Here is a 22,217-nt window from a genome sequence, read left to right as displayed (position 1 = left end):
TTTGAATTGTTAAAACAAGAGTTAAGAGTGCTTGCTAGTCTTGCAGCTGTTGGTTGATAAGGACTGTAGCTCAGTTCGGGGACGCTGAGTGTACAGAGACCTCTGGCCTTTGATTAGGGAATTCAAATTTCCTGTGAAAGGTAAAAGATCAAGAACTGAAAGATCAGCTTAAAATCCATTCCCTCCTTTAGTCTTTTTTTGTCTTTTTTCCCCCATTTTAAATAAAACACATGCGTGGCTTTAATCATGACATAGCGTGTAATTTTCCTTGAAGATAATTTTCTGCGGCACAGCTAGGGCTGTCTTTAGCAGCAAGGGTTTACATAAGTGGATGGAAAAAGGTTTAGCTTGCTACTTATACCCCCGGCATTTCCGCCCTTATTCCCTTTGTCACTAAGGGATCCGTTTTTATATAATGGATTTTAGTTCAGTGACAAAAGGGAAGATTAGGGAAAATCAGTGTTTGGTTTGGAGGGAGAGAACATGGTAAGATTTATGCTGCAAATACCAGTAAAGTGAATATTCAGAAATATTGGATGCTACGTTTAGAAAATCTTTATGCTTTGAACCAGTTGGAAGTAAGAGAAATCATTACAAAGTAAAGCAAAGATAATTTGGTCTAACTAGCAACTTGACGAGGTAACTGTGCAGTTGCATATAGTTTCAATTACCTTGGTGAACTGCTTATAGAAGTTTTAAGCAAAGCGCAGCACAATTGTGAAAATAGAAAAGTTGGTATTTAGTGCTGATTCATTTGGAAAAGACTGTGTGTTTTGAATGCTTTCCATGGGGACCTCCACTTTTTGGAAACAGACCTGTTTGACTTGATAGTGGCGAGCTGTTCACTGATTGTTATACAACAGTTATCTGCTTAAAGTTTGGAATTTATTATTCTGTCTCATTTATGGCAGTTTAATGTGTAAAAAATATTTATGAAGTAGCTTTTAATGTTACTGGTAATGTTTGGTGATTTTTGAACTTTATTTTGTTAGGGTTATATTTAAATTGCATTAATCAAATGGCTTTTACAAGTGAATGTTCTGCCAGAATAAGAGAATATGAAGAAAGCTTTACTAAATTATTTTAAGTTTTAAGTTTAATATACACTTGGGGATATGGTGAGCTGCAGATCTCAAAGTCAGGGCTTGTGACTGAAACACGCATCTAACTGAATATTTAGTTTGTCATCCACTGCAGTTGACGATGAACCTATATTTTTCTTTTTTTTTTTTTAAGAGAGAATTTTCATGTTTCTTGATTCATCTCTAGTGGCAGAGATTGTAGGGGTGGGTTTTTTTGTTGTTTTTGTTTTTTGTGTGCATATGGTTGGACTCGATGATCTCAAAGGTCCTTTCCAACCATGAAGATTCTATGATTCTGTGATCTGTTTTTTCCCCACTTTTCCAATGTTTTTAGGATAAAGCTCTACTAGAACCGTGTTATAGACAATCTTTACCCCACAGCAAGCTTAACTTTATCCATCTGGGGAGTAAGTAGTTGCTGCTGATATACTATATTTCTTATGTTAACAACATTTTGTATTACGGCATCTTCAAGTTCCCAGGCTCCGCATAAGGAGCTGCCTCTAACGTGCAAAGGGCAGCCGTAGTGGTAGGGAACAGGCAGCAAGACTTAAGAGCAAGTTTTTGACAAGAGACACTTGAATAAACAATGCCTGTGAAAAGAAGGGCTTGAATTTAAACTAATAAGAAGTGTAATTGAAACATCGAGTAAAAACAAGCTAAAAATAGGAATGTCTACTCTATCGCTACTTATTTGACTGGAAATAAAAAATGAAATTATTTTTCAGTATGGTTTACTTTCAGCTGTGGTAAAACCATTGTAGCTTTTGCAATTTCTCATCGTAAAACTGATGTGAGGATGAAGCTTGGAAGCAGACTAAATGAAATACTGAAGAAATTGACTGCTGAAAGTCTTTATGCCCGCTATTTTTGTGAGTGATAAGTCTTGCAGAACCAACGTTCCTATGACAGTAGCACAAATTGGTAACTGCTGCAGGTCTCAAGTAGAACTGCAATACTGGAAAAGTGAGCATGAATCACTCCTTAATTAGAAAACTGTTTAATAAATATCATAAAATGTACTATGGCTTGTGGAGATAAATTATTTGGTTTCAGTGTTGGCTTGTAATGACTAATTATAATTCAAATGAGTAGGGGTTTAAACCTGTTCTGAGGACTTCTGCGTACGTGGGAAGGTGTGAGTATCCAAGTATCTGGAATTGGAGCTCAGGGTGGATATGAATGGAAAATAGCAAGTTTCCAAAAACTTCATTATGTACTGAAAGCTTTTTAAATTGTACTTTGTATGGTACAAAGGCATCCCTTCGTTATTGAAATTGAAATGCCTTCAGCTAGGAGGTGACTTAAAGGATAAGCTCAATAGTGTTTGCTACAAAGATTCTACTTGCTGACTGAACTGTATCTCTTGTTTTCTTGTGCAGTTTCGGATGCTTCGTTGTCTAACAAGTTACCAAAACTTTTGTTGTATTCAGCTGACAGTAGCCTATTCCAAACATTGACAGAAATTAAGGACACTTGTGAAAAATTGTAATTGAAGTGAAAAAGTGTACAGTCAAATGCATTTGTACACAAATATTACTAAAAGTTAGTGAACTGTTTCTAATAGGAACATTTGGAAGAATTCATGTGACATTTGAGTGAAAGTGTGGGAAGCTTTTATAAAAAAGCATTGAATGTCAAAGGTTTCAAATGCTCGTTACCTGTTCAGATAGCTATTGTGGCTCTAACCGCTTCATTTAACAGCGTGTGTATTGGAGGTGAGGTTAAACCGTCTTAGATATTTATTTATTTTTCTGATGGGAAGCAGAAGTCATTGGGAAAAACATTTTGCTTGTTAAATTTTAAAAGACAATTTGTAACATTAGGCTTGGTGAATATTTACCTTAATTTTGTGTGGGAACTGATATTTATATTGTGTTTGTGTTTTGTTTTGTTTTTTTTTTTTTTTTTTTTTGCCACAGAGTAAAGCCATCCCCAGCTGAAGGAGTCAAGTCCAATCCATCCAAGAGACACAGGGACCGCTTGAATGCAGAGTTGGACCGCTTGGCCAGCCTTCTGCCTTTCCCTCAAGATGTTATCGCCAAATTGGATAAGCTGTCTGTGCTTAGGCTTAGCGTCAGTTACCTGAGAGCCAAAAGTTTTTTTGATGGTAAGAGCTGGGAATTTATTTGGGTTTGGACTGCTTGTAAAATTCTGTTCATGCTGTATGCTGATTTCAGCTGTTTAAGTACTTAAAACCGTTAATTTATCTGTATTTTAATGGCACATCCAGTTTCTTGGGTATATACAATGTAACTGGATAAAGTAAGCTTTCCAGTTTCTTGAAAACCAAACGTAACTACTTATATTTCACTTAAATCACCAGCCTTTCAAAGCTTTGCATTTGGAAGTAATATTGCCCTTAATGAATCTTCCAGTTCTTTTCCTTAGACTTTCAAAGACACTGAGAAGACTTATTTCTTTCCCCTCTCAAAATCGACTTCATAAAACCATTACTGTTCAAAGCAAGTCATATGAGTTCCCATCAGCTGTATGTTTTGCTTAGTGATGCATCAGAAATGACTTTGTTTTGATATAAAGTGATTGCTAGTGCCCCTTCCTATAGTTTATTGCAAAGGCGACTTCTAAAGAAATAGAGGCAAAGTCTGTCCTGTGTTCAAGCCCTGATTAATGCAGGGCGTGAGGCATTAAGACGACAGCTGAGGTTCTCCAGTTGTGTGGGCAGGTTTTCCCTGGCCCCAGCCCTGGCAAGGGTGATACAGCAGTGCTCGGAGTATTAATCAGGCCAGAAACACGTGTCGTCTTACACCATCTCGGAGCTGGCCAAGGAGTCCTACCCCTCTCCTTCCCTACTGGAGTTGTGCTGCAGGGTGAGAAGAGGATGGCTGGCTTCATGCCAGTTTCTTCAAAGGCAGAAGTAGTCTGGTCCTTTTCATTGCTGGAATAAAGCAGGGAGCTTTTATTTAAGTGCTTGTCCTTTTTTTTTTTTTTTTTATCAGTCAGTGAAGTTTTACAATATTATGCTGAAGATGGAATTGTGTTGATCAGCTGTAATTAAGGAATCTTGCTTGCAATGGAGTTGATATTAAATTGCAAGTATGGTGGGATTTTTTTTTTGTTTGGGTTTTGTTTTGGTTTTGTTTTGTGTTTTTTTGTTTTTGTTTTGGTGTTTGGTTTTTTTACTAAGGTTTTTGGATATTAAAATAACCTCTGTCCCCAGCAGTTTAAGATTTCATGTTTCAGTCTCTTGATAGTGACTCCATATCATGGATGAATGGACTGAAGAAACCTAAAACCGCCTAAGATAGTGCCACTTTTTCCTGCAGGAATGCAGAACACTTATTTTCATTTTTTGTGTCTAGTGGCTTCAATCTAGTAGTGCTTATAAATTTATATACTGTGGTTTATTGTTTGAAGAATATATGCAAGTGTGTTGATTTCTTTTTTGAAAAATTATGGGTCTGAAACAAATGGAAGATTGCAAGTGTTTTGCCTTACTTGGGATGCGATGGAAGTGCTTGATTTTTTGATACACACCCCCCCCCCCCAAAAAAATGGACTTGAAGGTCCTGGAATAAAGGGATTTAAGACTATGATTTCTATATAGGAAAAAAATTCATGTCTTTGGCTGTAAAGAGTCAGGCAGAATCACTTCACACCAAAATTTATATCAGTTGCTCATTTCTAATTTGAACACGAAGGTAGCTTTCAGCCATTTAGAATGGTGACGTTAGGTGTGCGTTAGTGACAGAGAAGTTACATTTGCATTTCAGGTTGCAATTTAACTCCTGTGGTTCCAGAATTGAAGCAAACTTAACCTGTGTTTTCAACTCAGTAGCATACTATTAAGACGGTATCCACATCAGACAAACATATGTAGCTAATGCTACCATACTGGACCACAGCTGTAGAGTATTGGGTATTTAATTGTGTTATAATGAATTAAGTAGGAGAATTTTGATTTGCCTCGTGGGAAAGGACTTCTCAAGCAACAAGGAAGTGCATATTCTAGGTGCATTACAAATATTTTTCCTGTAGTTTCCATAAAATAAAAAAGCCTGGTAAATATGAAAAGATAAATAATTTGATGTTGCTCATCTTGTGCAAGACACTTTGAACAGTGTAAGATGAAGCAAGTTTAACATACACCTTCAGATGGAATAGCTTCAGTAGAAGCTGTCTTACCTTTTTTAGCAGAAAAAGGATTTTTGATACTTTTTTTTTAGGCCTTTGAACTGTAGGACTAAATCAGGTTAGTAATCAGTATCTGTCTGAAGGTATTTAAAGGCTTACATCAATAACTAAGGTAAAGATAAGCAAGAGTAACCAATCTATGACTGACAGATCCAGTACTGACAGTAAGACCTTTTGTACTATTTCAATGTACTTAAATAACATGGAATCTATTTCAGTTGAAACTTATTCTCCAAAAGAGAAATTAGTGCTTTGAAGTACAGAATTAACAGAAATACCTTGAAACCCCCTAGGTCAGAGTTTCATGATCTGTCTATGCAGTGCTTCTCACAGAACTGTTTTTCTGAAGCAATGATTTGTGTTGTTAAATATATGCGGAAAGCCCTATAGAATAAATCTGACAAATGCAAGAGTGAGCACTGATTGTCACCTTGAGTGCCTAGACAGAGCCAACAGGTCCACTTTATTAACGCAGCATGCTGAAGTAAAGGGAAACGCTAAATGAATAACAGGATGCAAATGGGGGGTGTGTAAATTCCTGCGGAAAGTAAAATATAAACGCGTAATCATATGATCTTGCTTGAAAGGAAACCCAAGTTTTTGCTGTAACAATAGATATTTTTTCAAAGAAAACACTTGCATTTTTCCAAGTTTAAATAATCCAGAGTGAATGTCTATTTTCTGAAGGCGGAAGTCTGGGGGAAGGGGGGAAAACCTGTTTTGTGCAAGACATCTCAAGGAGTTACATCAATTTGAATAAATGTACCTCAGTTAGACATCTACAAGGGATGGTTTTGTTACTTTAAAATTTAAGTGTGTGTATATTAAAAAACCAAAACAAACAAACAACCCAAAACAAAAAAGCATCTTCCCCTGCCCTCAGCCATTAAGATGGTACCGAATTGTCTTCAGGGCTAAAGACAGATGAGTTTTTCCATAGCGTTGACTGAAATGTGTTAGACTTCTGCATGCTTACCATATTTCAGGTTGTAGAAAATAGGTGTATGGTTTATTTTCCTCTTCCATGACCTCAGAACATCTTTCTTTCTTCTGTTGGTGATTGTATTCTGTTAAGGAGTTGCTTTTGATTGTTGTAGTTAGTGAACTTGTGCAAAGTGATCCTTCTGTATCATTACCCTTTAGATACACTAGTTGTGTGTGGTCAGGTTAATCTCAAGGCCACGTGGTGTCAGAAGGCTTTCTGTATCCCCATGTCAAGCACTCTGGCATGCTTTTATATGTATGAATTTGACCTTGTAGTCAAGAAGGAAATTTCAGTAGTGGCTTAAAATAATGTCTCAAGTCTGTTTCTTTATAAAGTCAAAGTTCTTGTGTGGTGATTTCAAAGCTAAGAAGTGATCTAAGGTGGTGTCAGTTCTCAGCTGTGCGATGCTACCTGCCTGTACTGAAGTGGATTAGCAGTCCTCAAAGTCAAGCAGGTTAGCTTAAATCACCGCTGGAGTGTTTATTTTGTGCCTGTGAGATGCTTTCTGAAAGTGGCTTAAGGCAAGCCTTTTATTTCTAAGAGACTAGGATAAATCAGGCAGGTATCTGCTGACAGCCAGTAAAGAAAGACTTTATATGTTGTCCTGGTATTATGTCACTCCGTTTTGATGCTAAGTGCCCATGCATGTGTGCAATCAGCGGTGAAAAATATAGAGTGGAATATGGGACAACAGCTCTTTGTGTGGGTGCAGGTTGGTGTGAGTTCAGCATCTGGAGCACAACTGGATGATCATTTAGGCATAGCCTGTGCTCCCCATGTATACTAAAGGGAAAAGCCCTTTTGCCTCTAGCTTTGGTCCTGATATGATGAATTGATAATCATTTAAGTGCTTTTCAGCTGTAAGGAAGAACATTTATAATGAGTCTTCCCAGGGTTTTGGTGAAGCGGTTAGATTAAAGGGATAAAAGTACAGTTAGTATGATTGATTGCTTTTTTTAATGTTAGGGGCATGATTTTTCATTTTAAAGGTATACTGAGAATTAAGGAGAGGCTTGCACAATCTAAAATGAAGTAGCCGTGCTACATGTGTTTATCTATATATTAGAAACAAAATTTAACATGTTGCTTATTAATTATCCTTTCATCCATTTCACTAAGAATTCCTGTGGTTTAAAGTATGTGTTTTTTTCCCTCTTGCTTATTGGACAGTATTCTGCAATTACAGAAGAAAGTTTCTGCTCAAAATTAGTTTAGAATTGGTTTCTTATGTTGTATGCAAGTGATTCTGGCAAGCAGAGCAATAACAAAATAATTAAGAATTTTTTCCAGTAAGTTTGCATTGCCTAATTTTACTTTGTAATATAATTAACACACATTCCTTGGCATAACATAGCTTAAATTCGCAACGCACCCATTGTCATCACATACATTATATCAAAGAATAGATTTTATTTTTCCTGTGATGCCCGCTGTTCTATCGTACTGTGTGCTGGAGAGAACAGACTGTATGTGGTTCCTGCTCTGGAGAGTATAGCTTAAGATAAGATGTACAGATGGGAAAGACAGGCAAAGTGGGAGACAATGTATGTATTCTGTCACATTGAGAAGGGCTGCAACATATCTGCAGTCTAGCGCGTATAGATATCTTTTCTGCCAAGGGTTAGGTGGCAGTCTGAAACATAAACCTGAAGTACAAAACCAACTGATTAAAACTCAACTCGTTAAGGCTGGGATAATACAGCAGGTCTGGCCTGACTTGCTTTTAGTTCAGACTGTCACTATATTTACCTGTCTTGTTTGTCTAACGCAGCTTTCCTAGTGTATTTTTTGAAAGTGTGACTTCTCTTTCACATTACCCTTTCCCTGCTCCTCCTGCTGTGTACATAGCCCCTCCTGACTCCCAACTCAGGAAAAGCGAAAGCCCTCCAGGATGGAGCCAGGTAGTCAGGCTGCACTTACTGCTTTCAACTGTTTATGTTGATGCCATATAGGAGTTGACTGTTGCCAGCAGCTTCTGGTAGGCTTGAATAGTGGTATTTGATTCAATGATTCAGTCATGAGCCATTTTTGTACTCCCAAGGTACAAAACATCCCAGAGTTTGAGAGAGATTGTTTGTGGGTTTTGTAGAACACCATCTGATTTTGATGTGAAGTAGTTAAATGGAGAATCCACCACATCTCTTGGTAATTCTTCTAGCAGATATATCATCCTATTAAAATATTATTCAGATTTAAATTTGCTTCATTTCCTGCCTTGGAAGTTATGTCGTTCTCTGTCTAATTAGCTTTTCTTGTGTTCAGTATTTCTACCATGCATATGAATTCATTTTCACATTTTTAAGTGAGCTGCTTTGAATCTTATCTGAGAGTTGAAGGAAAAAAATAATTGAAAAAACCCCAAACAAACTAACTGTGTTTCCCTTTGTACTGTCTTCCCTCCTGGCCCTAATCCAAAATTATTACAAAATGTGAACCTTGGAATTGTATGGTTATTTCAGTATCGGGCTGTCGTTCCATTCAAGTTATTTCCTAATCCATGCTTGCTCTTCCACACTGCTGTACTTGTTCTTTTTTTTTTCTTTTTTTTTTCTTTTCAAATGTTTCCCCGCCTGCCCCCAGTCCCCCGAGATTCACACTGGCCATTTGTGGCTGTCTGCTGCAGGCTATTTTAGCCTGTATTTTACGTAACAGAACATAAGTAGGGATTTAGGCTTTGAAGTCCTAAATTCTGATCTTCAAAAATAATGATTAGAGAGCCACATAGCTGTGACATCACTTTAAATCTCTAAATGTGTATGTTTTCATTGTTACATGCTCATTCTTAGCTTGCTCAGAAACATTTTATTTTTAGGAGCGCTGTGTCACTAGGCACATCATGCAGCTAGGCAGCCCTATGGATTGATATATTTGATTTTTAATATACCCCAAACCAAACATCTAAAATTGAAAATTCTGTTTATATCACAAAGTAAGAGCACAATATGTCAATATATTTGTAGGATAAAGAGGAGAAACCACGTACAAATATGGATAGTTAATGCATTCTTTGGGTATTCTTTTCCTTTCACACCGTAGTATTTCAGTGATTAATGTTAATAATTGTTCAAACTCCCTTTGCAAGGAAGAGAAATAAAAGGTTATCTCTTCTTCTCTGCCCTGTATGTATTATTTAATCAAAGGCATATGGAAAGTCAGTGTAGGAGCCTCTTAAGTTCCACAAAGCTGTTGTAAAATTTCTTGAAAACCCTGTCCCAGTATGCAGAGCGCTTGTCTTTTCTCTATAGCCCTTGTTAATAGGGAGATTAGTTTTAAGCATACTGTTCTGGGCTTTGCTCTGGATACCTGTTGCAGTGAATATTCTCTCGTTTGCAAGATCAGAGCCTAAAATAGAATTTATCCTATGCTAACCATGTAAGTGTTCTGCAGATTGACATTGTTAGGGTTAGTATGATATTCAAATCCAGAACAGGTAGCAAGGTAAAAAGCCTGGCCTCAGGAAGTACCCACTGCTTCTCTGAATCCGTGTATTCCAAATCTTGCAATCCTTAACATTTTTATTACTATACTGTGGCACCTAAAAAGAATGAGATTTGGAGTTTTTGTGATTAAAGCCACAATGACTGTTGATCCTTCCTCCAAAGACAGTTCGAGTGGAGAAGTATAATCGGAGGTAGCACCAGTGTCTCAACATCTGGCTTCCGTGGACTTCGTGATTCATTATTTGTACTAGTATAGCTTACTTGACTACGACCTTAAAAATACATTCTGGTAATTTAAGACTTCAGTGTGAATACACTTTAAAAATGTGTACAAATAATCTATTAATACTGTAATAGCTTTTAATGCTGCCTGTGCCATTATGACTCAGGAGTTTTCCTCCTGTATGTGCTTGTTGATAGGAGAAATGCCCTAGCTTTTCCTGTTTGACTTTATCTGTATTCTGATAAGGAAATACGACTTGCTTGTATGATTAAGCTCTGTAGATGTTTACAGTTCTAGCCAGTTATAACAGTGTTTATTTTTCCTGAGTAAACAAAAACTTTAGCTCTGTTAAACCAGTTTCTGCTCCATACGTGTTTTGATAGGGCACTAACTGGTTAAAGAATGATTACTTTGTGAATCGTTTTGGAAATCTAGCTAGATAGCTAGAAGTTAATTCTACTTACCAGAGCTTGGTTGTTGTAATGGATTAATTTAGAATGTCTTTTTAAGAGACTTCAAAAAAGGTAAAAGAAATAACTAATTTCAAAAATGCTCTTCAGAGTTTCAGATGATGTGTTGATAAATGTTTCCTGTGGAAAGCGTCACAGGTGTTCCTGCATCTCAGTGCAGTGATGGACTTTAATAAGGCATTATGTTAATGATAAAACTTACCATAGTTATTCTGGAAACTTAAATGAAGTAAACTGTAAGAACCAGAATATAGGGAACTGCCTTAAGAAAATGTAGGTTTGCTGTTTGCCAGCTGTGAACATTAAAGGGGACACACAAATAGGAATTAGTCGCCTTCAGTGATGCATGCTAAACTCTGTTTTTAATTGAACAAAGAGATGCTTGTTTTTTTCCACTGAATAATTGCCTCTTGAAATTCAACCCATGTGCCTTTTGAATTGCTCAGCACTGCACACTTTATGCGTGGCATCATATAACATCTAATAAGCTGAAAGACATACATAACTTGGCCCCTCGAGACAAATTCTAACTGATTGCATAAAGTAGGAATTTACTGGAGCAAGTCCATGGCCTGGCTGGTCAAATATTCTGACTCCCCCATCAGACTCCATTGTCATGTCTTCAGTGGTACAAGTCCTGTGGGCCAGCAGGAGACACTAGCTTTTCATACGGAAATACTCAGTTGTAGTGAATTCATTTTGGTCTCTTGCTGTCTACATCAGAGTTACAACGTGAAGGATGATATCTTTCCTTTATTGACAAGCTATTTTCTTTATTGACAAATTAGTCACTGTGACACACAAATATTTCATGTGTTTGGAGGAAAAGGTAAGGGTATCCCCCAGTCTTCCCCTTGCTTATACCAGTTGTTGCTTGGTGCACTTTCATCAGACAATGATGAGAGATGCATCTAGAACAAACAATCGCAGTCTTTTCATCTTGTCCTTCTCACAACTGCTCTTAATTTTGCTTTGATAGTGTCATGGTCTGTGTGGTGCTGTATGTAGCATCTTAACCAGAGTCCAGGCTGCTGATTTGATCATACTAAAGGATGCTGAAATGCATCTGGTGTCATACAGCACACTGATACCAAAGGCTTTTGTTAATATTCTTTCTTGACCTGTTTAATGAGAATATTTGTAGACAGGTGGAGCCTAATATGCATTTTGTAGCTGATCCTTCAGAAGGATAACAATGCAAATATGAATTCCTGGTCAGTATGTGAATCAGGTGGCATAAATGCTAATGAGTTATACCTAGTGATGTGGAAGGTAAAAAAAGTTTCCCCTCTTCATGCACCTCATCAGCATTTGAGGGTAGAACGCAAAACTTACGCTCTCCTGCAGGCAGGGTTTGGGCCCCGTGGCTGTAAGAAGTTTTAGGAATGCGTCAGCCTGTGTATTTCTGAAGTGTCCCCCTTTCCTCTGCTTGTCTCCAGCTGTATTAGCTGGCTGGGGACCCTCTGCTGGAATTCCTTACCTTCAGTGTAAGGAACATCAGCTACCTTGAATTCCTCAGTGTTTCTTGTAACATGGATATATTACTCTGAAATGGCTACTGCCTTAGTTAAGCGAAGAAGTTCTTCCTCAGCTTTTACCCTGTGAGAATACTAGTCTTACTCATCTGTAGACTATGGGCAAATCATGCCTGACAAACCTGACTACCTTTTATGAATGATGCCTGGTTTTGTGGACAATGGGAGACTGGTGGATGTTGTTTCCTATAACTTTAACAAGGTCTTCAGTGTTGATTCTTACTGTTTTTGTATCACCAAGCTGGTGCATTAGGGTCTCTCCAGAGCATCCCTCCGGTTCTGTCCCAAGTGATCAGTTCCTCTTCCCCTCTGTAGTACAATTGAGGTCTAACTGTCGACCTCAACAGTAACCTGTGAAGTGCAGGGGGTGACTAGAGGTTCCTGCAGGGGACAAGGAAGGACTCCTCTCTCAAACTGAGGACATGCATGTGGCGTTAACAGGATACATCCATGGGCCTTGACAGTGAAATAAGCTGGGAATATGTCCAATATCCCAAGTAGAGAAAAGACAGTCCTGGGCTGGAAAGCAAGCAACCCTCCCAAAGCCTACTTGACTCCTTTGCTGTGCTTCAATCGTTGCAGAAAGTCTTCTGTTAAATTGCTGAAAAATTTTGAGTTGGCATAAAAAGACAACTTAATTTCTTTTGGTGGAATGCATGTTTTTTTCCTCAATTTTAATAAGAGATATTTATGTTAGAAAGTTGTTATTCATTAATACCCTTATAGAGCAAGGGTTGGACTTGAATGGTCTTGTAAAGACACCTTCCAAACCCACCTCCATACCTTCTAATATAACAGTGGCGCAACTCAACATCACATTTTACTAGTAGAATAATTAAACTGTCCTGTTTCATATGTGGGATGTGATTGACTGTTTCCTTTTTTTAGTTAAAATCATAGAGAAAATTCCCCAGGCAAAAATACTGTGCAATTGAGCCATCAGTTGGGTGAAGCCAAAGTTAAGGTGCTGTTTCAGTAGTACCAGGTCCAAGTTTGAGTGAGTAGAGTTCCTCACTGAAACTGATAGGTGAGAAAATAACTGTGAACTGTAAAGAGAATTTAAAAATCACTTTAGATTCCTGGGCTTTATAATAAAAAAAAAAATGACTATTGATGTGTAAAACTGAGAAACAGTTATTTTGATAAGAGGTTGTTACGTTTTTTTTTTTTTTTTTTTTTTAGGGAGGAGTTTAACCATTTGTTTCAGAATTAGTGATTTAATTAAAAAAAAGTCTATGGTATTAACTGTCATTTTCTACTTGGTATTAACCTGTCTTTTCTACAAATGAAAATCATAACAAATGGATGATAGTTTTTAAACACTATGTAATGTCTGATTAGCTTTATGCTTATAAACTTTCTGCATTGTTTTAACATATGGAAAAATTAAGTTATAGGAAAAGAAAACTCTGCTTTAGGAACCGAAGGTTCAAGAACATGATAGGTAGGTACCTCTATGCATCTAGGCTCAACTTCCTGTAGATCTCATTCCACAAGCAAATAAATCACTTCCCTCACATCAAAAAAATTTAGCAAGCTTTTTTTTTCCTCCCCTTTTTGTGGCTAAAGCAGTATCATATTAATAGGTCTGATGGTAGGTTACAGTTTACAAGCATGCACCTCTCGCTGACTTTTTTTTTCTGTACAAGCAAGGAAGATGTACCCAGACAAGCAATTGAATGGGAAATACCTCAGAAGAAATGCGGGTGTGCCAGGATATGGGTTTGGTGATTCAGCAGGTGACTGACATCTCTGTGATAGTTATGGAACCAGAGTTCATTGCCTCTAAATTTTGAAACCACAAGCAGTATATGGTTTGGTATGTGGTTGTTAAGCTTCAAAGCCCAAGTGAGAGTTGACAAATTTGAACAACTGCATGCTTCCTGATAGTTACTTTTCTGTATTAAAGTGAATGATAAAAGCAAAAGTAAAGTGTTATTCCCTATGTGTGTTTGGAAAAAAAAAAATTAAAATAAAATCCTGAACTAAAATTGTGGCATCAGGTGAGTAGGTACAACTGGCTAGCTGTAAAAGTACTGCACGCTAATTGCTGTTCTGCTGCATTATAGGTATGTCATGTACAGTCATTCTTCAGGGTTGTTTTTTTCTCATCTCCAGGCTCTACTTTAAGTTGAGGAGAACTATCACTGGTGTATTAGAAGCTCATAAATTTCCAGACAGCATATAGATACCTGACTGTCTGACCCTCTCAGACAAAGACATCATAGTTTATTCCTGATCCTACACTTCATGGTCCTGTAACCCTCTGCTTGCTTCTTGCTCTCAAAAATGACTGCTTGCCTTTCAACCCCCATAAAAGTCTTGTTCTGTCTCCCTTTTACATTCTCCCAATTTGGGAGCCTGATGGGGGTATTCTGAGCAAGAAGCACACACAAGCTTGAAGGCTTTAAGGAGATGTGGTTTTATTACGTAATCATTGCGACAGCTTCTGACTTTTTTTTCTTTTTTTCCTCTTTATTTCTCCCCCCAGCCCTGGCTTAGTGGCTTCTAATGCCTACCGCATACATAAAGTAACTTCGAAGTGTCTTGCATAGCACGGTTTAGGAACATCTGCCTTAGGTAGTGCAAGTGTTTGTGGGAACAAAGACTTGAGTCTTCCAAATGCAATGACTGAAGTTTCATTTTTGGAGGTGGGCACGTGGTGACTTATGTGGTGTTTCTGGAGTGATTAATTAGCCCGCTATGAACTAAGTTCAGCATCACTCAGTTAGTCACTTAAGGAAAAAAAAAATACACAACTTGGTTGTTGGTTTTTCCTTCTACTTAAGAAAACATAGCAGTGTGTTAAGTACCACTTTGTGGCAACTGAAGATATGTCCCTCATTTAAGGGAGACTACTGCATAAACACTTAACATTCCACGCTTAATAGTGCTGTTACTCTTTCTTTAAAAAGCAACATTAAAAAGGATAAGAACATAGAAAAACCCTGAGTTCAGCTGTCCTGTGTAGCAGAGCTTGAGTTGGTTTTAATCTGTATTGTGGGCAATTCAGTGGTGTATAATGGTTTTTCAGATCTTTAACAGCAGATTTTTTTATTTATTTTAGTCTTTTAAAGGTTATATGAGAAACACCAATCTGCTTCAACAGACAGTTCGAGGCCTGCTGAGCTGCGTTTTGGGAAGGGGACAAAAGAAAGTATCCTATGAAAGCCGAGGAAAATCTCGTATACGATCTGGTTAAACTTCAAGTGCTCGGGTTATGTGAATGTTTTAAAACATGTCTTTATACCTTTATGGCATATTTGTTAGGCAAATCTAGTAAAATCTAATGTCTTCATTCTGTAAAGTGCCTTTAAAACCAGTAAGTGTGTTTCTTCAATGTCATAACTTCAGTCTTGTTTAAGAATGCTGTAGCTGCTGTTCATGCTTTTAAAAGAAACACTGACTCTATGTGGCTGTGATATTGGAGGGAGAAGAATTCAATTACTCTGCAACTTACATTTTGCAAAGCATTTTGCTCTAAGCCTGCAGCTGGCATTTTTCTGTAAGCCAGTGGGGTTGATCAACATCATCTGCCATGTAACTAACTTGATAAACTATCCCTCTTCTGATGTCTCACATGAAGGACTTCAGTATTATGCAAGGTATGGAAAATGGAATTAATGCTACAGATGTGGAAAAATACCCCACCCCAATTCGTTACTTTTGGCCATAATTTTTCTGTAGTTGCTAATACAACTTTACTGTTTGGTAGCAGTAAATTTTATAGACAGTAGCAGCTGTGACTTCAGGAGTGGGATTTAGCCAACAGTTTGTAGATATTTCAGGGTGGGAGGAGAAAACAGTAAGAGCTCAGGCATTGAACTGCTGATGCTCATGCTAGTTTTTCATTTCACTGGGTCTAGCGCTAGAATTTTTTTGGGTTGTCATTTTTTTTTTTTTCCCCCCAGACCTGTGATATTTCTGGTACCTCAAAAGTCAAGAGACCTCTATCAAGAAATTTTTGAGGATAAACTGCTGATGTTATGAGATTTGTGTATTTGAGCTGAATTAGGAGGAGTTTAGAGGAACACTGTCAGCAGGTTTTCCAATTGCGTTTAGTCTGATTTGTATATTTTGAAAACATTTTAAACCCAGCACTTAAATATTTAACTCACTTCAGAATTCAAGAGCAAAATAGACATTAGCTTCTCTCAAACCATATGAGAAGAAAAGGTTACTAGGCAGTTTTAGTTCATGATAAGTTACTGTGTTTCTGTTGCTGTTTTAACATTTTTGCATTATTGATACAGAAAGAAACACCAACTGAGAAAATATTTAAAAAAACCAAATGTGGCTAATTGCCTGGCCTCTTGAGCACTATGTTGTACAATGTGGTTTCCTTCTCAAACACAACTTCTGCTTGCTTAATTGAAAGTGCTTGCGGTAGTGGGAACAGACTTTAAAACCCCCTCCCGATCATGTTTTGCTGTGCAGGCCAAGTAAAGGTTAACTTTTGTAAACAATAACAGGCTTCGATATTAAGGGGAAAAAAAAAAAAAATTGTGAGAGCAAGCCTGTGTATGCAAGCAGAATCACCCTTCACCAAATGAATCTAAGCTGCCGGCTTATAAAATGTGTTTTGGGGTATGTTCAGAATAAAAAATTGGGGTAAAATTTCAATTTCAAGAAGTGAAGAATGCATGAAATGCATTTGTTGTTGTATTTTTGACCTCTTCAGCAAATCCTTTTCCAGTAAAATATAGACTGTTTAATAAAAAAAAAAAGGCAGTTGGAGCCAAGACTGGATAAAAGCAGAGGACACTTCTATAAAATCATTAGGATGCTTGGTCAGAGAATTAAATAAGACAGACACCTGGTCAAAGAGAGAGGAAAGCTATAAAATTTGTGTATACAAATGAGAAGTTTAGAAGCACAGTGAGACTAACAAAGAAGAACATTTTACATTAAGCAATAAGGAAGCCTGGAAAAAGATGGAATGGTGGAATAGCCTAATAACTGTTATAAGCTATATAGGGGGGGGAAAAATTCAAGCAAAGAGCTGGATTACTAATAATGTAAAAAACGTAGTGAGCCTTATACTGACTCTTCTAACTTAATATTAGAGATACTAATGACAGAAAAGGAAGTGTCTGAGCAGGTGAACTTTTAAAAATAATATGACATCAGGCTCTACTTGTTATGTGTGCACACAAGCTTTTTTCTTGCAGGATTTGAATCCATCTGAATTAGACCAAAACAGAAGAATGCAACAAAACACTTGCACAAAATGGGGAAATATGGCTGTGTTTGAGAGGAACCTTGTCAGGTGTTTGTATTCCACACCTCCCAACTTCAAATTACTTGACTGTCATTGTATGTCACCTGCAACATCCATTCCTGTCTATGTTTGTCTAGTGTGAAGGAGATGTGTTTCTGGTGCTACCATTTACTTACGTTTCCATTTACCAGTTCAGGTAGCAATGCTGAGGAGCAGCTTGTGTTGTGAAATGCGTCTCATCTCTGGAATAGTATGGCTCAAACGAGTTGCTATCTATATCTATATACATCTATCTATCTATATACAAAGACATGTTTTGGGGAACGCTATTAACATTTTATAGATAGTTCTTATTCTGTCTTTTAATGGAGAAACTATATGAAGTGCAAGAGTGGGGACAGATTATCTGATGTCTTTTCATGCCTTCCGCTAACCTGGTGATAAATAGCTAAGACTCTCTCTCATTTTTAGCCCTTCCCCTTATTTTCCCAGTTGAAGCTCCTAAGTGTCCTAGGAAGGAATATAGCCATATTCATTTTTTGCCTCTTCTCTCACAGGAAGCCCCTATGTAAATTACTTTATAATCTCTTGTGGAGAACTTGTCTGATTAAGGGACATAAATGGAAATGAACCGGGAGAGAAGGCAGTATTAGGGGAAAGGGGGAGATTCAAATGAGACACTGTGAGATGGTTATAACTGTTTGGAAAACACTTGTGCTTTAAACACGTCTTAGAGAAAGTGGCCTTTGGAGAATCTTTCAGTGCTGTTCAAAATTATGTGCTGTTTGAAACTTTATGGGATCTCATCTTTGTGAAATTGTATGGGAAAAGATCTGTCTCCCTTCTGGTAATGGCCCCCAAGCCTACAGTTGGTCTCTTCTGTAAAATGGGTCACATTCCTTTCAGGATGAAAATAAAACATGGGAATTTACACTGTATATAAATATTTTCATACTTGAGTTACCTTTCAAGTAGTCTGAAGATTCTTTGGCTGCATTAGCCAAACCCATACCCACAGCCATATTAAAGTAAATGTCAAATTAGAGCCATATTAAATTAAATGGAAGGTACAAGAGACTTTTGAAAGAATTGCCTTAATTCTTCTCTCTCTGTCGGTGTTGTGTTGTTTTGTTTTGTTTTTTTTCCTTTAGCAAGCTACAGCAGTGAGAATACAGCTGCATTTCAGACGTTTTCAGATTTTCTAACTCAGGTTTCACTCAGAGCACTGTCTGCACAGCTACATGATTCTTAGAGGCATCCTTCTCGGGCTCCATGGTCTTTCCCTGGAGGGAATTGCTGTCTTTACGTAGATGTTTACTGACTATATGTCATGACCAGATTCTCTCCTTTCCATTCACCTTCTCTGATAGAAGAACCCAGTAGGTGCTATTAGGACCATTCCTAGCATCAAGATTTTGAACTCCATGTTTGAGGGACTTTGAACCTGCAAATCATACCATTACGTGCTCATAGGCATACTTCAGATCTATACCTGTGTGGAAGGTTCTCTGGGAAGATACGCAGTCAAGATTATCGCTTTCAATGTTACCACTGTGATATGACATAGGAGGATTTAATCTCGCTTAATTAGAAACTTAATGCTTAACAGAGGGTGTAGCTCTTTTGACAGCATCTGTGAGATGTCTAGGGAATCAGTTCTGTATTTTAATAGCTTTGTATTTTTGTTTGTGACTTCATTGTTTAAATCAGTAGGAACTGAAGCACTAAAACGTTTCACTAAATGCTACTTTTTGTCAAAAATCAAGCTAGGAAATAAAAAAAATACATATTGTGGGATATTTACTATATTTAGATATATATTATTGCCAGAAGTGGAACTTTTTTCCTCTCAAGGCATTGATAATAGCCTTAACTGATTTACACTTAAATGATACTTCTTGGTAACTCAAAAGTTAATCTCAACCTAGTAAATTGTTAGCTGATGCAGTAAGTTCAAATACAACATTGCTACTATGTCATCTTTTCTATGTACTTTTCTGAAAATAAAGGTTGCTGTCTCCTTTCTGAATGGGATAATGGACTGCACACTTCTCAAATTGAATTTAAGATGAATCATCACCCCACTTAAAGACTCTGTATAACAAAGTTACACACACAAGATAAATAGAGCTAAGAGATGCAAATAATAAATAATTTTATAAAAGCTGATTATTTTTGTATTTTTCTGCCATGCAACAATGAAAGTGGTAATCGGCTGTGATGCCCAAATTTTATTTTTAGTTTTATGAGCAGGATGAATTGTTTATAGCAGAAGCTATTGCTGTTTTGCTTGTAGAGTAAATTGCTTCCAGGGAACAGGTTGGGTGTCAAGTACCTTGTCACTTGAATTTATTCTGCAAAGCTGGCAACTATATGTTTATGTATGCATAGTCAGTGTAATACTGCTAAATGTTTGGAATGAAATAGTAGATTTTTTGGCACTAGGATCTAAGGATGGAAATGCCATTTGGTACTTAAAAGCAGAAGGTTGTAAATTACTACAGTACTAACTAGACTAAACATCCATAGTTCCTTAAGAAATACATTACTGAACTCCATCTAGTTTATTTATAATTCACATTAAATTGTGCCAGTTATGTTTGAGGAGAGAGGCAACTATTGCTAGTTTTCACAACCTTCCATGTCTGAAGAGCAGGAAAACAAATCTGATACTATAGATGCTGCTTTTTTAATAACTTCTTTTGTTGCTAAAGCTACAAGTAGGCTAGGAAAGTTCGTAGCAATGTGATAATTTTTTGTCTGCCTTGGAAAGCCAGGCTGTCCTGAAGAACGAATGCCTGGCAATTTTGCATCTGTCTTTTTATGTGACTGAATAAGATCAGTTCCATCTCAGAGCTTCTTGATATGCTTTAGGCAAAACAGACCGTGTCTACCCTAGCTTTGTACAGGTTGGTACCTTCCTCTGCTCACGCGTTAGTATAGTCATCACCATTAATATGGCTTTTTAATTCCCTTTTGCACTTGAACTTTTCTGTTTAAACATACCTGAGAGACCAGTCGGAAGTTATGCTTTTAGCAGGGTGAAATTATTATATTTTCTTTTTTTTTTTGCTAGTGGTTGATACACATATGTACCACTAAACTGGAGACAGTACAGGCTCATTTCACTTTTCCTAAATTGGTAAAATAACATAAATCACTAACTTTTTAGCAGCCTTGCACAGCCTAGTTTTAATTGAATAAATTTGGGTCAGAGAGAGTTAAGAGCTGTTTATGGAATAATAACGTTTGTAGGGAAAAGATAGTAGGGGTTGTCTGGTCTCTTTGATGATAAATGTAATGTTGGATTCAGCGGTGTTTAATATTTGGTCATTGCATTTGCAAATATAATTTAATGTATGCAAAGGGGGCTTACAAAATTAGAGGTTGCAGCTGATGCTACTAAACCTGTTCTGTTAAACTTTATTTGGGCTTCTGTCTTGCGTTAGCAGTTGAGCTGTGCTGCACTGGCTGAAGCTGGGTGGCTATGAATGTTGAGTTGCAGCAGTCTGTTATTTGCTGTATTAAGGAAGAACTATTGTTTTTGTTTTACATGCGTGCCATATACTGTGAACTATCATAGCTTAAAGGCAAATATGTCCCCGTTAAAGCTACCCAAGTTGTAGAGCTAGTAATGTCCCCTTCCAGGTGGGAAAGCAAGCTGGGGATAGTGTTTGATGGCTGTCCTACCTTCACAAATCAGATCCTTCCATAATTTGAACTGTTGCATTTGTTTCCATCTTGCTACTTGTGTTTTGCTGTCAGAATGAGGATCATTCAACTTCATACTCATTTGGAATGCAGATATCTGAAACTGAACTGCAGAATTAATAAACTGTATCCAAAATCTGTTTGTATGCGAGTGCTATCAACTCTTTTAAGAAGTTTTTATCTCTGTTGGAGAAATAGAAACATTTTTCTATTTCTTCTTACAAACTTAACGCGATGTATTAAATGTAAAGGTGAAATTAATTCCCTAAATTATGATTGGCAGTTTTGTTACAGAAATGGTGACGTGCAAGGCAGTAAGGGAGATGCATATAGCTTTTGCCAGAAATTCTCATGGTGCTTCCTTCTTTCGTACTTTAGTGTCTGGGAGATAGTACAAAGCTGTGCCCGGAATCAAGTGGTACTCATTTGTATGAAACACTTCATGGCAGCAGTATATTTGGAGAAGGGGGGGAAGAAGAAAATCAGAATATGATGTCGTTTACAATCGCTAATTAAAAGAGTTTTGATGAGTTCAGATTCCCCCTCCACAAAGGTCTGGGATGCAGGAAGGAAGTGGGGTTCCTCTTAGTCACCGTCTGAATCCCACGGAGAGCTCCGTGTCATCCTGTAATCTGTCCGCTATGTGTTTCCCTCACTGACATATTAAAACTAATTATAGTTTCTCATTCTGTCTTATCAAAGTTAATCTTTAATTAGATGGATTAATTTTAGAACTAAAGCAAATGTCTTAAATTATAAACATGGGAGTAAAACTTAGTTTCTATTAAAAGATTAAACAGAGATGGTGAATAGTTGCAATTGTGCTGGATTGTTTATATAAAACAGTATCTTTTCATTAATGACAGTTGACAAAGGAATATATTTATAAATGTTGTTCATAATTCTAAAGGCCTAGTAAAGCAGATGGAGTCAACTGAGTGAAACTTTCAATAGTGCATTTCAAAGTATTTTTGCACAATTTTCTCTCATTTTAAACTGTTAAGCTAAATGCATGCATTTTTGGAGTTATGTGGTGTTTTTTTTTCTGGTGAACATAATGAACTGAAATAGTTAATGTAAATCTTTTTATGTAAGAATCAGTTGTGCAAAGACAACTTGATGCACACTTTGAGGAGGAACTGCTCAACTACCAGAAGTGCTTTTGCTTTTCTTCCTGGCTAAATCCCAAATATTCTAAGCATATGGAACAATTTAGCAGAAAATACATAATTATCAAACAGATCTGTCTTTGCCACCTTGAACATTATTTCTTGTGGCAGGGTAAGTGAAACCTCATGTTTAGATTTTACGTTATTTGATCTTCCGCTGTATTGGCAGAAGATTATAAAAAAAAAAAAGACAGATGGCACCATTAGAATAAGAGTTGATTTGTGC

General features: G+C 37.2%; 1 protein-coding gene across 1 annotated transcript in view; it reads left to right on the top strand.

Moving 5' to 3' along the window:
* AHR (aryl hydrocarbon receptor) overlaps window positions 1-22,217 on the top strand; it is a 71,645-nt gene that overhangs the window by 5,631 nt on the left and 43,797 nt on the right. Inside the window, exon 2 of the mRNA XM_054191576.1 lies at window positions 3,005-3,192. Coding sequence (XP_054047551.1) covers window positions 3,005-3,192 — 188 coding nt within the window. The remainder of the gene's footprint in view (window positions 1-3,004; window positions 3,193-22,217) is intronic.

Source organism: Rissa tridactyla, chromosome 2 (genome assembly GCF_028500815.1).
Source record: "Rissa tridactyla isolate bRisTri1 chromosome 2, bRisTri1.patW.cur.20221130, whole genome shotgun sequence".
NCBI lineage: Eukaryota > Metazoa > Chordata > Aves > Charadriiformes > Laridae > Rissa > Rissa tridactyla.
Note: the sequence above shows the minus strand (reverse complement) of the source record. Positions and strands in the feature narration are given on the sequence as shown.